At 40.3% G+C, this 13,817-nt stretch overlaps 1 protein-coding gene across 6 annotated transcripts in view; it reads right to left on the bottom strand.

Annotated features, from left to right (window-relative positions):
* cnot1 (CCR4-NOT transcription complex, subunit 1) overlaps positions 1 to 13,817 on the bottom strand; it is a 38,464-nt gene that overhangs the window by 5,433 nt on the left and 19,214 nt on the right. For 5 of the 6 annotated variants that reach the window (XM_061823479.1, XM_061823480.1, XM_061823481.1 and 2 more), the window contains exons 20-44: positions 12,670 to 12,794; positions 12,239 to 12,525; positions 12,074 to 12,152; positions 11,698 to 11,943; positions 10,383 to 10,523; positions 10,133 to 10,312; positions 9,942 to 10,058; positions 9,749 to 9,859; positions 9,597 to 9,674; positions 9,278 to 9,455; positions 9,041 to 9,195; positions 8,285 to 8,581; positions 8,077 to 8,217; positions 7,686 to 7,790; positions 7,487 to 7,606; positions 7,204 to 7,398; positions 6,366 to 6,508; positions 5,878 to 5,986; positions 5,599 to 5,768; positions 4,076 to 4,307; positions 2,904 to 3,152; positions 2,392 to 2,555; positions 2,191 to 2,308; positions 2,010 to 2,111; positions 50 to 223 (exon numbers count right to left, since the gene is read on the bottom strand). In XM_061823479.1, the coding sequence (XP_061679463.1) occupies positions 50 to 223; positions 2,010 to 2,111; positions 2,191 to 2,308; positions 2,392 to 2,555; positions 2,904 to 3,152; positions 4,076 to 4,307; positions 5,599 to 5,768; positions 5,878 to 5,986; positions 6,366 to 6,508; positions 7,204 to 7,398; positions 7,487 to 7,606; positions 7,686 to 7,790; positions 8,077 to 8,217; positions 8,285 to 8,581; positions 9,041 to 9,195; positions 9,278 to 9,455; positions 9,597 to 9,674; positions 9,749 to 9,859; positions 9,942 to 10,058; positions 10,133 to 10,312; positions 10,383 to 10,523; positions 11,698 to 11,943; positions 12,074 to 12,152; positions 12,239 to 12,525; positions 12,670 to 12,794 (4,016 nt within the window). Of the gene's footprint in view, positions 1 to 49; positions 224 to 2,009; positions 2,112 to 2,190; positions 2,309 to 2,391; positions 2,556 to 2,903; positions 3,153 to 4,075; positions 4,308 to 5,598; positions 5,769 to 5,877; positions 5,987 to 6,365; positions 6,509 to 7,203; positions 7,399 to 7,486; positions 7,607 to 7,685; positions 7,791 to 8,076; positions 8,218 to 8,284; positions 8,582 to 9,040; positions 9,196 to 9,277; positions 9,456 to 9,596; positions 9,675 to 9,748; positions 9,860 to 9,941; positions 10,059 to 10,132; positions 10,313 to 10,382; positions 10,524 to 11,697; positions 11,954 to 12,073; positions 12,153 to 12,238; positions 12,526 to 12,669; positions 12,795 to 13,817 lie in introns of all 6 variants that reach the window. The other variant, XM_061823477.1, reaches the window with a different exon arrangement.

The following is a 13,817-nucleotide window of genomic DNA, read 5'->3' as shown; positions in this document are numbered from 1 at the left end:
TGTGTGCAAGTGTGTGTGGTCTGTGTGCGCACGCGTGAATGCTTTCTACCTTGAGATTGGGTGTGAAAGGGTCAGGGAGCCTCATGTTGCGTGGAAAGGCACTCAGGATGAGGTTACGTAGCTGAATGCAGTTGGGTGGGATTACATCACAGAACCCATAATGGTAATCACATAAGAACTCTGGGAAGTCATGCAACAGGACCAGCAGTACTCTGAGTGTGCCCTAAAACAAGGTAACAGAACAAATTATGAAAATAAAATTCCAAAAACAAGGATAGTAGAATGACATGAATTTTAATTCCTTCAGTGACTAAGATCATAACTCAGTTAACATGTATATGAAGTGTTCCCTATTGAAATATATTTAATCTGTTCAATCCATACCAAAATCAACAATTGTTTTTGTTAGCTGGATTTAAGAAACACGATATTGTATAAAACATTAGGGAATGTAAAGAAAAACTGGTCATAAACACACAGACATGCACATAATTAAACATCTCCACAGAATAAATTATACACAATACTATATATATATATATATATATATATATATATATATATATATATATATTTTTTTTTTTTGTAAATCATCGCCACGGGAGATTTATGCTAACAGAATACTACCAGTTCTTAATCTGCAGGATGCTTTATTTTCACGATGCATTTAAACATTTTTAATTTTATTAGTTTAACATGTTGGGCCATAATGCAACTATGTAGTCTGTGATATAGGTCATGTGGTCATCTACTCAGCTCATCTTCAAACAACACTCGATTTTTTTGCCACAATTCCCACTTGTTCAACTCCTACGTGAAGTCATTTGAATGCATCACAAGTGCCAACAACCTGTCTGATGTTCTCGACAACGCTGTTCAATGAGAGGTCCTTCCAGACCTATGTAGAAGTACACTATCTTTCAGCTGCAGAGTGCGCTATCTGTTTTGTCTCCTTCTTAATGAGTTGTGCAAATAGCCAATGGAATCGAGGTAGACCGCGGGTGTCACACGTCCACACAGCGTCTTTTTCATTTCACTTAGACGTACGGCTTGGGATGTCCATATTGATACTTTTTAGAGGCGCCTGCTTTTTGGTCACAAATGATACAATAGTAATTTATTTCCGGTTTTCAGACTGTACTGTGTGTGGCCGTGAATTATATTTTCTTTTTAGACATACACAATTTGCTGTTCGTAGTCGGTTACTTACCAATCACTTATTCCAATGTTTCATGACTACATATAGCGATAGCATCGTGCCGGTTTTGCACAGCTTAGCAGTCTGTTAATTACCACTCATCCTCCTCTCGTGAAAACAATACCTGTCAACATTGCAGCTTATTCACCACCATGGAAACGATGGTTAGTGACTTTGAGAGCTGCAGCGCGTTAGCCACAATAGTTACTCGCATTGTAAACAGACTGGCTCATCGATAGTTTTTTGGAAACTGAGGAAAATGCAATGACAACAACAAATGTTTCTGCGATGGGTTGATTGTGTCAGTCAATCACACACAACAATACTTATAAAGGACAAGCGCATGACACCCAACTGCCCGTAACATAGTACTGTATGGCCAAACCAGAACACTTGGCCTTTTTGTGTCTTTAATGGGGGTTACCTATTAGTTAGTCACATCACAAGCTGAGGTGTGGTTGACCCAGTGGTTCAGTTTGAACATCTGGTTGAAAGTTGAGGCTGACAGCAGGTCCTTTAAATGACTGGTTCTATAAAAGCCTGATAAGCGTATCGGTCATTGCGACTCTTATCACCCTCATTCCAGGGCATTACAGGACCTGGACCGTAATAGCTAAATGTTTACCCCCCTAGGTCAATCCAGTGGTGCCATATTGAAAGCTCGCTTGTACCACAAAGTTTGGGTTGCAACACACACACACAAACAAAGATAAAGGACGTAGCAAAAAACTTAGTGGCTCACTAATGAGAGTAAAGATACCACTGTAGTTGGACAGACTAAGGCGAACAATGGGAGGCACACAAAACGTACCTTGTAGAGGATTTGCATAGGTTTGTTGAGCTCTACATTCCGCAAGAAAGGTGCCAGGTACTTAAACAGATCAATGAGCAGCTGTGCATACATTGGCCAACCCTGAAAGACAATACATTTAAAATAAAATAACATGACAAACTCTACATACATCTACTTTGAGAAAACGCAGTGGGAAAACCTTCTGCTGTGGCGTGTGCGCTAGCATGCGGGCGATGAAGATGCGATGGGAGATCAGTTCAAGCCAAGCGTACACAAAACCAGGCGCTTTGGTGGGTCTCAGTATGTGAAAAGTGTTGCTAAAAAACAAAAAGGTCAGTCTCGTCAAAAATCTTGAATAGAGGAGAGCTTCAACTCGGGCAGCTGTAGACTCGTGTCATACCAGAAAGCGGTGAGAGTCTGGAAATTGATGGTCTCGAGAACATGCTCAGGAGCATTGAGCTCCAACAGTAGCATGATGAAAATGCGATGGTAGGGCAGCTGCTGAAATTCTATGTGACGGACATCATGGTCCTGGATCAACACCCCAACAACGATTCCCAGCACCTATTGGGAGAATGCAAATATGAAGTTGTAGAGTAGGTTTTCGGCAACGGACCTTTTCCAAACGAACAAAAAAGTTAAAAAAAAACAAAAAAACGTATATTTCTATTATTCCATTCAAAAAGTTCAACTTTCATACATTGTACCTTAATTTCAAATTTTGCATGTTTTGCTACTTTTAATTTTCCTGATATCAAATGAGCTTTTATTGTGTCATTGTGACCATTAAATTAATGGTGTGGACCATTGTAAAGTTCTTTGAGCTAATTGAAAAAGCGCTTAAAGTGTAATGCATTACTATTTTGATGTGTGGGGAACTCATAAACCTCACTGCTTATGTAAATGTTGTACCTTGTTGAGGAGGTTGATTTTGGTCACTGTGTTGGAGGCTTCTCCAGAGTGTTTGACGAGCAGAGCTATGAGTCGAACAAAGGCATCCAGATTGTGGTAGCACTTTGCTCTGATGATTGCTGCGCTGGCTGCTGGGTTGTGCTGCTGTTCAGCCTGTGCGCGGTAACTGATTTCCACACACATCTCAGTGCAAAGGCGGAAGAAGCGCGTGATCAGGTCATCTGTCTTCAGAATACCCTGCTGGTGCATCTAAATGGAAAATAATCAACGCTATGAGATACGCAGAGCTGCCAACCTAAGGAAATTTACTTCCAGGACAATTAGTCTGAATTTCCATATTTTGAAAACTTTGTCAAGAACATTACCACAATTTTTTGCAGTAAGATTATATAACAGGACAAAATAATTCAGCATACTGATCAATTGCACAACAATCATAACTTTATAATTGTATAATTATGGCTTCAATATTTATTTATGTTTTACATCAGCCTTGTAATGGAGAACGCAGTTGCAAATCATAGTATGAGATTTCGATGTCCTATCATCAAAAATATCTGTCGTGGATTAATTCACCTTTGGGACCCCAAAAATGGTGGGTTTCCTACATTTCAGAATTTGTCAGATTTTTTTTTTTTTAAACGAAATATTTTTACTCTGACTCCAGCACATGGTGCCACTATCTTGTCAGTTCTCATGAATTCACGCTGTCTCGTGCATAACGAGATCAAAATTCATGATTAGGCTAGCTGACACTTGTGAACACATGCATATGCACACAACGATCTAGCAACAAGTGCCATGGAATACAAGGCTTAAATGCACAGTGTAATCAAGACGCAACGATGTGCAGTAGCGTGCACAAGGAACTGGCGCACGACCACGTCCCCCCCCGCCCTGGCTGCTGTCAAACAATCGACATAACTGTGCTTCTGCAGGACTGTGCATTCGCGGCACGCGCTAGCTCACTATTACTTACGCGGTTCAAACTAATAAAATTTTCACCACGATGGACAAACAGAGCTGTAACTGGCCAGTAACGCCAGACATTTTATTTCCACTCCCACAATCCGGAACAATTGGTGTTACGTCCGTAACCAGTAAGCATTCAGTGCTTTATGTACCAAAATATAGATGTTCTGTAGCATTTGGAAGCTGAGTGTCGGGACTACCTGGCCAACAAAGGCAGAGAATGCTTTGGTGCTGTCACGGCCAGCAGCAGCCGAGTGATAAAGGTTGACCCATTCCCTCAGAAGATACTCCGCCTTCTCCCTCAGGCCGGGGGGATCGTCATACTCTGAAGCCTGGGAAATCCCAGAGTGCATCATGAAGTTCGGACCACCGTGGGCCCGATCAATCATGGCCTCGTAGTTGGAGCGAACCACATCCATCAGCTGGGGAAGTCTGGGGAAAAATTAAACACTTAAAAACACCAAACAAGATACTGTAACCTGAGTTTCCCATTTTCAATTCACCCAAAGGAAATGTACATTGAACCTCCCTTTACAGTCGGTAATTGTTCAAGACCCACCCACTACCGTTGAACAGCCGGGAAAGAAACTTTTTTTTTTTTTTTTGGAAATACTATAGTATTAACCCTGCCAAACATTACCTTTAATCTTGAGATTTCCTAAAACATACTGTAAAGACCCTAAGAGATTTTTTTCCCCTAAACATTACATCATTTTGAATGTAATTGCTGAAAATGTGCCAAAACAATTTACTCTCTTGAAGTGTTGAGATACAGTGTTAAACTCTGTTTCAGTTCTCTGTATTTGACATGGCAAGACCAAGTCATGAACTTGGGTCTTTCTGGCATTATATAAATGTTGCTCAGCTCAGGTGTTATACAGCCAAACACAAAGGACAGAGGTAACCAGCAAGCTATGCATACAGCTTGAAAAAAATACATCTTCCTTGTTTTGTGTGTTATTCGGGCTACAGCATCTAAGTTATGTGGACCTACATGTCACAGGTAGCCAGGCAGGGAAAAAAAAAAAAAAAAAAAAAAAAAAAAAAAAAAAACCTCATCCCCACAGTCAGTTTGTAATCAAATTGGGGTTGGCAGCGAGGCTGTCAAAGTCCTCACCGTATAAGAGACTTCCGTGAAAGTTAACTATCAAAAACACATTGGTACTTTATTCAGCCTGTGGTTCTGTGAAGACATCTGAGGACATACAGTACAAAATTTTGAGTGCCAGGTCAACCTTGAGTTGGGTGTGTTTTCAGTGCATTCAGCAGCCACGCACACAGCAGCTGATAGCAAGTCTATTTTTCACAATTTTGGAGTGATTCTATTCATTCCAATTTGTCCGGCCTATTACAACAAATCTGCGATGCGGATTTTTTCCACTTTACAGGGACCTAAATCATTCCTGAGCATTTTGTTTTCTGATTTTGCTTATTTGTTTTAAAGTAGGATGTTTTGATTTGCCAGTCTATACAGTCCCCTTCAAAAGTATTGGAGCAGCAAGATCAAGGCCTTTTTTGTTATGGAAGACATTCGAGTTTCAGATCAAAAGATTAATATGAGAAAAAACCTCAAAATTCCAGCTTTTTTTCTTCCAGTATGCTGTACTATCACAAAGTTTAAATTTGGACTTGCTTCTTTAAAGTAAAAACCCATTAAAAAAGTGTGAACATTACTGAACTGCGATATAGCAGGGGTTGACTGGATTACAACCATATAATTTACCCTTCTGGTGCATTTGCTCGAGAGTGCGCACAGGTCCTCATTAAAGTCTCAATGGTGTGGAAGAGATCTGCTTCAGTTACATGGCTCACACTCCGCTCATCCACCAGCAGGAGCTTCACCAACTGCATGGCAAATGCCACCGCCATGTAGTGGAGTCCATTTTCCATTGACTACAAGTAAAAGATGGGACACTTAACATTAACAGAAGCAGAATCCCTAATGAACTAGTATAGCTTCTATTGATTTATAGTAAAAGAATTCTGTGTAGGTTTGGTGTACCTGGGCTAGGTGCAGATCATATTGCTGCATATTCACAAGATGATTTCGGATCAAAAGCTCCACCGCCTCGACATTGTACTTGTATTCATCCCGGCATTCAATCAGACACCTGTCAATCAAAACAAAATAAAAAAGAATTAAAAAATGTCCTTTAAGGGATTTTAAGGTAAAAAAAAAAAACTAGTAAATCAAAAAAAGGTTTCAAAATTACAGTGTACAATGAACTGGTTTACACAAGAATGTCATCTTGCTGGACAATAAGTGACGCTCAGTTACTGCCATGCTTACCCATTTTCAGTTTTTCTATGACAGTGACGTGTTTCCATACACATTTTTGCTGTTCTTTCAACTTTGAGTGCGTTAGTGGAGGTTAGTGATAGACCGTGGCTAGTACAAATTATTACATTAGGGTTTACACGATTTACACGAAGTAACAGAACACCTACCTATGATCCCTTGAATTATGCAACTGAAATGACTGCACTCACCTGGTGATCTGTTTGTTGCACCACTGTGGTCCATAGGCACGCCCATCCTGGAGGGCTTTCAAAACCAGCAGGTGGCACTCCCGATAACGGAGAAGCAAGTCATTATCTGCTCCACTTGTGGCATCCAGAAGACCTTCCACAGCCTATGAAAGGAGAGGAAACATGGTATTTAGTTTAATTAATAAATCTGTGACCCTCACACATTACAACTATAGGATCAACAGGATTAGAAAGTCTCTCTGCTACTTTTTTTGTAACAGTTTATACCTTAATATGTGCAGCGTTGAAAACAGATAACTAAAACTAGAATTATGGTTTCCCTGAATCTCTGATTTATTAAAATTAAAAACCCTCCAATATCAATGTTTCCCCTTCAATATAAAGAAAGTAAATGACTGGTATTCAAAACTTGGAAAGACATTCTCTTCATAAAACCCTTAATACATTTTAAAACATTTTCAATGTTCAACAAATTAACAAATACTCAATTTGTCATTAGAATGTAACAACAAAACTGCCACTGAACAGATCAATAGAAGGTGTTCCTTCCAAACAAAATTAATGTTTGAATTAGAATGTTGTCATTTTACACGAGAAATTACAGTAAATTTTGGGGGTGCATTTTATACTGGAGTCGGTAGAAGAGAAATTATATTTACAATGAACTTGTACTGTACTGGGTGTTTTTAAGCCAGGCAGAAAAGTGCTTCAAAACAATAGAAAAACTGCTTTAATGGACAACCCTTTCCACTTATTTGTCTATGAAATGGAGGTTCTCCTGTGCTCCCATGAACTTGTCAAACATGCCTCTGCTACCACAAAGACCCTCAAGTCCTACCTTTTGGAGCAGTCCAAGAGCTGCAATACCATCCCTGGAGTTTCTTGCCAAGGCCACAGCCTCTAGCAGGCTGCGTAGGGCTTGGGTCAGGGGGTTCATGGAGAGTGCCTGAGGGATGGCGTGAAGATGCTGCTCCAAGTCTGCCATGCACTTGTCATAGATTTGTGCAACATCGTCCGTGGCCCACGCTTGTTGCTGTTCAAAAATGTAATTACATTACACTGCCTTTAAGGAGGACTTTATGTAAATTTATTTGACAGTTGTGATTAAAGAAATAAGTCACCTTCATTGGCTGAGCCAGGAAACCCGTTGGTTGAGAAAGGTCATTACTGGGTAAGAAACCAGGAACATTCCTTGCAAACTCCTCATACACAGCTAGCTGCTTGGGGTCGACTCCTCCGACCTGAAAAACAATCATTGAATATGTAGAACATCTTCAGCGTGGGAGCGGTGAACTACACTATATGAATATCAAACTTTACCTTTAGTCTTATTTGCTCAGGCATACGTTCAGCCTGGTAAGTCAAAACAACTGGATCACAGTAACGGCGGCCTTCTTGGCGTGCATGCTTCCTGAGTTCAAATTCCTGCACGACAAAGGATATAAGTTAATTAAAAATATAGTAAACAGGGTGGGCCAAGAGTAGGTACACTTTTGGAAATTTATATTGTTAGGGCAGTGTCAAATTTTTGGCAGAAATTTACTATGCAGTTGGACTATCCCTACCCAACAGTAAACCGTCCGCTCATTGCATATATTCTGTTAATCCCACATTGTGTATAAATTACAAAAAAAAGTGGTACAATAAAATTGTGGTTCTCTGTCAAAGCCACAGCTAACAGAAATGCTTCAATGCGACCTTAAGTCCTCACCGTGGCAAGCCTCTTGTCCATTTCAGGGCCAGCCTTCTCCACAGCTGTTTTCTGAATAAAGCAACATGCCAGTTCACAGTTCTCTTGAGCAACCCTTGCTGCAGCTTCCTCCATCATTTCCCTCTGTTGGGGAGTTGCCGCCTGGGAGCAGGGAGAGTTGTCAAAGTGAGGAAGGATCATTGTAAAGAAGCATTTTAACTGGGCTTACCCTTAGCGCAGCTGCAAAACTATTCTTGAGATTAGCCGCAATGCTGACGAGCAGAGGCTCCCGACATGTGATCATGGCCATGCCGGCAGTCAAGTTTCTCATCATGTGGTGTGCTGCCACACGCATGCGGGACTCCTCTGAATCCAGAGCGAAGTCCTTCCGGATGATTTGCTCGCACGTCGTCATAGCAATTTTGATAGAGCGGTCAACCACGGGATGTACCAGCTCCTGGACTGCGCGCTCAACTGATTGCCTCACACACTGCTTCAACTGAGGATGGGCTTGTAGAAGAGGGATCTGAGGGTTAGGGGGTGGAGGGGTGGGGGTTGTGAAGAAAATTTGCAATTTACATAATTGGATTGAACTTTAAGATACAAGATCATTGAAAAATAACTTCCTGTTTTAAAATAAATTGCAATTTTATCATTTTTTTTTGTCGTCTGTTCTAATTTACGAGACATATGGTGTGTGATGACTTCAAACACGATTCTGGCCCATTCTTCATGATACCATTAATTCACCATTCTCTGTCATATTTGTCCTTCAAGCTCTTCCAGTCTGAGTACAAGAGACTTGCTCCTTTAACCGACCCCAATGAAAAAAGTCATAGGGTCTTAAGTCAGGACTCCATACTGGCCATGAACATGAACCATGTTACAAAAATTTTACAATAGTATTTTAAAACTAAAATAGTAGTTAAAAAAAAATGTAAATACCCTGTAGTTGTGAGTTTGATAAAATTCAAGCAATACTTACGTTGGCATTTATATTGATGTGCGGTGCCAGGCCTGCCAAGGCGTAGACATTAATATCATGATAACTGAATTGTGGGGTGGGGGGTCCCGTGGTTGTGCAAGGGGCAGTGGTGGCAGCCGGTGTTGAGGGTGGTGCTGAAAACGGAACAAAGTCTCCTGTTGGACACAAAAACAGATTAAAATCAGAGGGAAAAAGCAAAGGCCAAATGACAATGTGGTCAAATATTAGATTATTTACCTGATGTGGAAACTGGGAGCATCTCATCTGAAGGCTTTGCTTCTTTCTTTGGTGCAGAAAGCTGCTCCTCAAGACTCTTAAGTTTGTCCTTGTCCTTCAACAGGTTCCCTGGTTTCAGGTCATTGATATCCAGGGACAAGTTCTTACAAAGAACTTCAATCTCAAATTTTAGGTTAAGCTGCAAAAAAAAAAAAAAAAAAAAAAAAACACTTCATCCTTTCTGCATAGCTCTCATAACTTTAATAGTGCTCAATTATTAAGAAATAACACTCAAAAGGGCTAAGCGTTTTTTTTAGGCTTCTAAGACCAGTTATAATACCTTGAGGTCATGTTCTTGATGTAGCTCAGCGAGAACATTCATGATGGCCATGGTCCAAGGGTTCTGGGGCCTGAAAACCTACAAAAGGCAAAACCAACCATTAAGTGGCCTGGTTGGGCTACAGCGAGAAATCGCATCACCACATTTCTCACAATGCTTCGAAGACTGGACTCCAAAACCTTGGCCACGAAGGGAACTACGTAAAGGAGCTCTTGCTGGCCTTTCACATAGGCTTCCAGTAGCAGAGACTTAATTTCCAGATCCTGGAAAAATGATTGGGGTTGGGGGGGGAGACTGAGTCAAAGTCCAACTGCAATACAAAGGGGCCAAAGATAAACATCTTACTGTATAGAGAATAGGCTTGTTTTTGGCCAGTGTAATCATCCCCAGCCAGTGCCCCAGGTTCTTCAGTAATGAGCGATCAGAGAAATTGGCAGCAGCCTTGTCAGATGTCAACAAAACCTAGTTGGAGTACAAGCGATAGAGTTCGTAGTAGGCAACAAACATTTTCAGTAGATTTCCCATATATATCCAACCTTGATGTTCCTGTACGTCTCCGTGAGGACCATTTTGACAAACTCTGGATTCTTAAGTGTGTCCAGAAAGTTCGAGTAAAGACTGTGAAAATTGGGCTCAATGCTGACACGCTTCATCACCAGATACTGAGACACCCATGGCATAAACTCTTCCTTCACAGTCTCTTTCAACTCCTCTACCTAATTAAATGACAGGATTTAGAACATCTATTACAGCCAATGACAGTTGTTATTTTCATCCCTCATTTACCTTTTGTGTCATGTTTGACTGAGAAAGGTTATTGAAGATGAAAGCAGTCTTCTCCTGAACGTTCTCTGGAGGTTCTACAATCCGTTCTGTTTGGTCAGTAGCCACCAGCAGAGTGTCAATATTTGTAGTGTTTATGGAGGGCTGCAAGGAGGAATAAATAAGGTGAAGATTATCTTACCTTACCAACAAGTCAGATACAGGTTGTGCGAATCATGTCAATATTGATCTGCAGATAAGTTTTACACGATCAGGATTTTTGGAGCCGATAACAGATCTGATCAAAGATGGAGCAATCACTATTTAAAATAACCTGCTCATTTACTGTACATTCTTGTGGACTTATTTGTTCAAAACGTATATTTAAAATACATGTATTTGTTCTTCTATATATGTCAGTGAAGCATAATGACAAACAGAACCAGTTAATAGCCTATTTGAAGGCATTAAGTACATAAAGCAATTAATGTATCTACTTTTTGTGACATTTTCTTTTGTTGCTGTGCCATGAATTGTAATGTATCTGTATTTGCCTTGGCTCCAAAAAGGTTGGAATTCACTACTCTGGTCAGCTCATGTTCAACAGAACAGCAGCATGTGTACAAACAACCCGGAGCGGTAGCTCTACCTCTGCTTACAAGCCTTATCCTATCAAAAGTACATGAACATGCGTCAAGCAAGCCTTATACAAAGTTGCCTCCTGTCCCGAGCACTGGTGACCACAAATACATTTTTACCGGATTTTTTTTCTTATAACATCATTGGTGCGATCCACTCGTGTTACCATCCCCACGGTAACGAGTGTTAGTCGCATTTGAGTTGACGATATAAAGCCCAATGATCGTAAAAATCGGGATGCTATGGTATCAGAATACAAGATTTTATTGCAGTGGTCTGACATTGCAGTCGTGAAACAGCCTATTTGTCTTGACGTCTGAGCCATGCATTACATGTCTCAGCCGTTTTGTCTCTTCCATTGCGTCAATGTTTTTGACCTGTAGTGTTAACAGCTTAATTCTTGCTTTACGTTAGTGTAACAGCGAATTTCAACTGGGAGTTCTAAATTAACAGCTTGGAGCAAGCAAACCTATTTAGCAAAATGCATGTATTTTCATTCTCCCAAGGGATATATTTTAGTCTCCTGTCACCGTTTAAAGTTTTAACCGTCTTATGCCAAAGCATATGGAAGCAGAAAACTGTAGAATATTTTTTTTTTTTTTTTATTGTTCCCAAATGGATTTCCACCTATCACAGTTGGGTCTGGAGCGAATATCCCATAATAAATGTGGGTTTACTGTAGGTGTTAAATTGAACTCACGGGCACATCCTTCTTGAAGCTGCTGGGTGTTGGCCTTGTGATGGTAGTGGTCTTAGCAGCAGTGGTAGTAGTCGTAGTGGTCGTGACTAGGGTGCTCGTTTGTCCTGGTTGCGGTACTTTTGGAACACCAGGTTGCTGTGATTGGGCTTGGGCTTGAACCTGTGCCAGTGCCAGACTGCCTGGGGTGGTGATGGAGCCTTGCATCTTCACCGGGGGGTCCCGTGACTGTTGGCCATACTCAATATACTGCACACACAGGATATTGGAAGATGCAGAGCGTAGGATTTAATCTCTGTCAATAGCCTCTCCCCGCAGACAATGCGAGGGTGTCTACACTTCTAAGACATTTTGAAATAAATTAAGGAAACCTGGTTACCTCTTGTAAATGGTGGGGAAATTGCAAAAAATGTGCAATTGATGCAAGATGTTGGCAATACTGGGGGTAGTCCTTCAATCTAGAAGCATGTGGTATTTACCAATTTTAGCCATACACAATCTGACAGCTGTTAAATAAATAAGATCAAGAAACCAGTTTAAATACCTGTTTTTGAACCGGTCGAGGGCAGCAATTCCAAAGTAATACATTTTAGATCCATATGGTTTTCTTAAGGCTTCAAGGACGTATCGGAGTGCCAGGCCCAGGGCCATGTAGGTAACAAGACCTTTCTCGATGATGCCGCCAAACAAGCAGGCCGTGATGTGCAGTTCCTTGTCCGGATATTGGGGGAAGAAACGGTACTCCTCAAATAAATTCCGAAGCATACAATTGAACACTTCTCGCTCCCGTTTGATGGTGGAATCTTTAAACCGCTGCAGCATCTCTAGAACCTGAGGGTGGATAATATTCCTGTGATTTATATTCATGTTAATCAATGGATCACCAGTCGAGGCAATTTGTTGGACCTTACCAGACAGCTCTAGATCTACTGACTTTATATAATAAGTAATCAATAAATGCACTGGGGTTCTTACTTCATCCACAGACATAGTTGGGTGAGGTGGGTGGTTGTAGATGCGCTGGAAGTAACTGTTGGCCTCATCATCTATCTCCTTGCTAAAGTGCTGGTTTGCCTCAGGCCAAACCTGAGAAAGGTCAGCTAGTAGAAAAAAAATGGCTTGAAATGATTTAAAGGAAGGTAATGATTTAATATAAGCAAAGCATCAGCCAAATAATATTTCCTCATGCGGAAAGTAATGTATACAGGTGCATTTCAATAAATTGGGATGAATTCTGAGTGTGATTTGAGGAGAACTAGTGGCCTGGTGGCTCCTAGTCGAATACAAGAGTCACTGATATAATTTAGTGGTTTGATTTATTTATTAACTGAATTTCAGTACATTTGTCAAGAACAGTTCAGTCATATTTCACTTCAGCACAATACATTACTATTAAATATTGTAATGACTTAAAAGCTTTAGGTGCAAATTTTATTGAACTTATATTAAAAAGATTGAGTTTTTTAAAATGTCTCTATAATTAAGCAGTGCTTATGTTCAAACTGTGTTACAATGGCTTACCATAAAGAAAAAAAAAATCAGTTTTTGATACACTATCCAAAAATTTTTTGTGGACTTCTAACGTATTTTACTCTTAATTATAAAATGAAATCTGAGCTAGTGTGAAGACAAGAGTATACGAGTATTATAAAACAAAGCTGTTTGAAAGACGCCAATTGTCTCAGTGAGAAATGCCCATTCATCCTTGTATACAACTTAAATTGACCACTTGTCAGCAGGTAGTCTTTTTAAAATGTCTTGAGATTTTTTTTTCTTAAAGTGCGAGAAAAAAAAACTTGTACATTAAAAATAGAACCCCGTCAATGAATGACTGAATTTAAAAAAGAAAAAGAAAAATTGCAAAGTTTGTGAAATCAGATATCCAAACGGTCAAGAACTCAAACATTCTTTAATCTTTCTGACGCATTGGGGATCTCACTGAGAGCTCTGAAAATACCACTTTTGTCAATCAAATACACATTCCACCTCCCTTCCCTCATGGCTCCTTTCGAGCAACTGAAATCACACATTTCTACGTGCTGGAGGGAGGCAGCCTCTATGCCAACTGAACAAGTATGAACCGCTCCGCCAGGACAATTTCTTGTCCTTTGAAATTCAGTAGA

The sequence above is a fragment of the Syngnathoides biaculeatus genome, chromosome 6, assembly GCF_019802595.1.
Source record: "Syngnathoides biaculeatus isolate LvHL_M chromosome 6, ASM1980259v1, whole genome shotgun sequence".
Lineage (NCBI taxonomy): Eukaryota > Metazoa > Chordata > Actinopteri > Syngnathiformes > Syngnathidae > Syngnathoides > Syngnathoides biaculeatus.
This window is presented reverse-complemented; position numbering and strand designations above follow the sequence as displayed.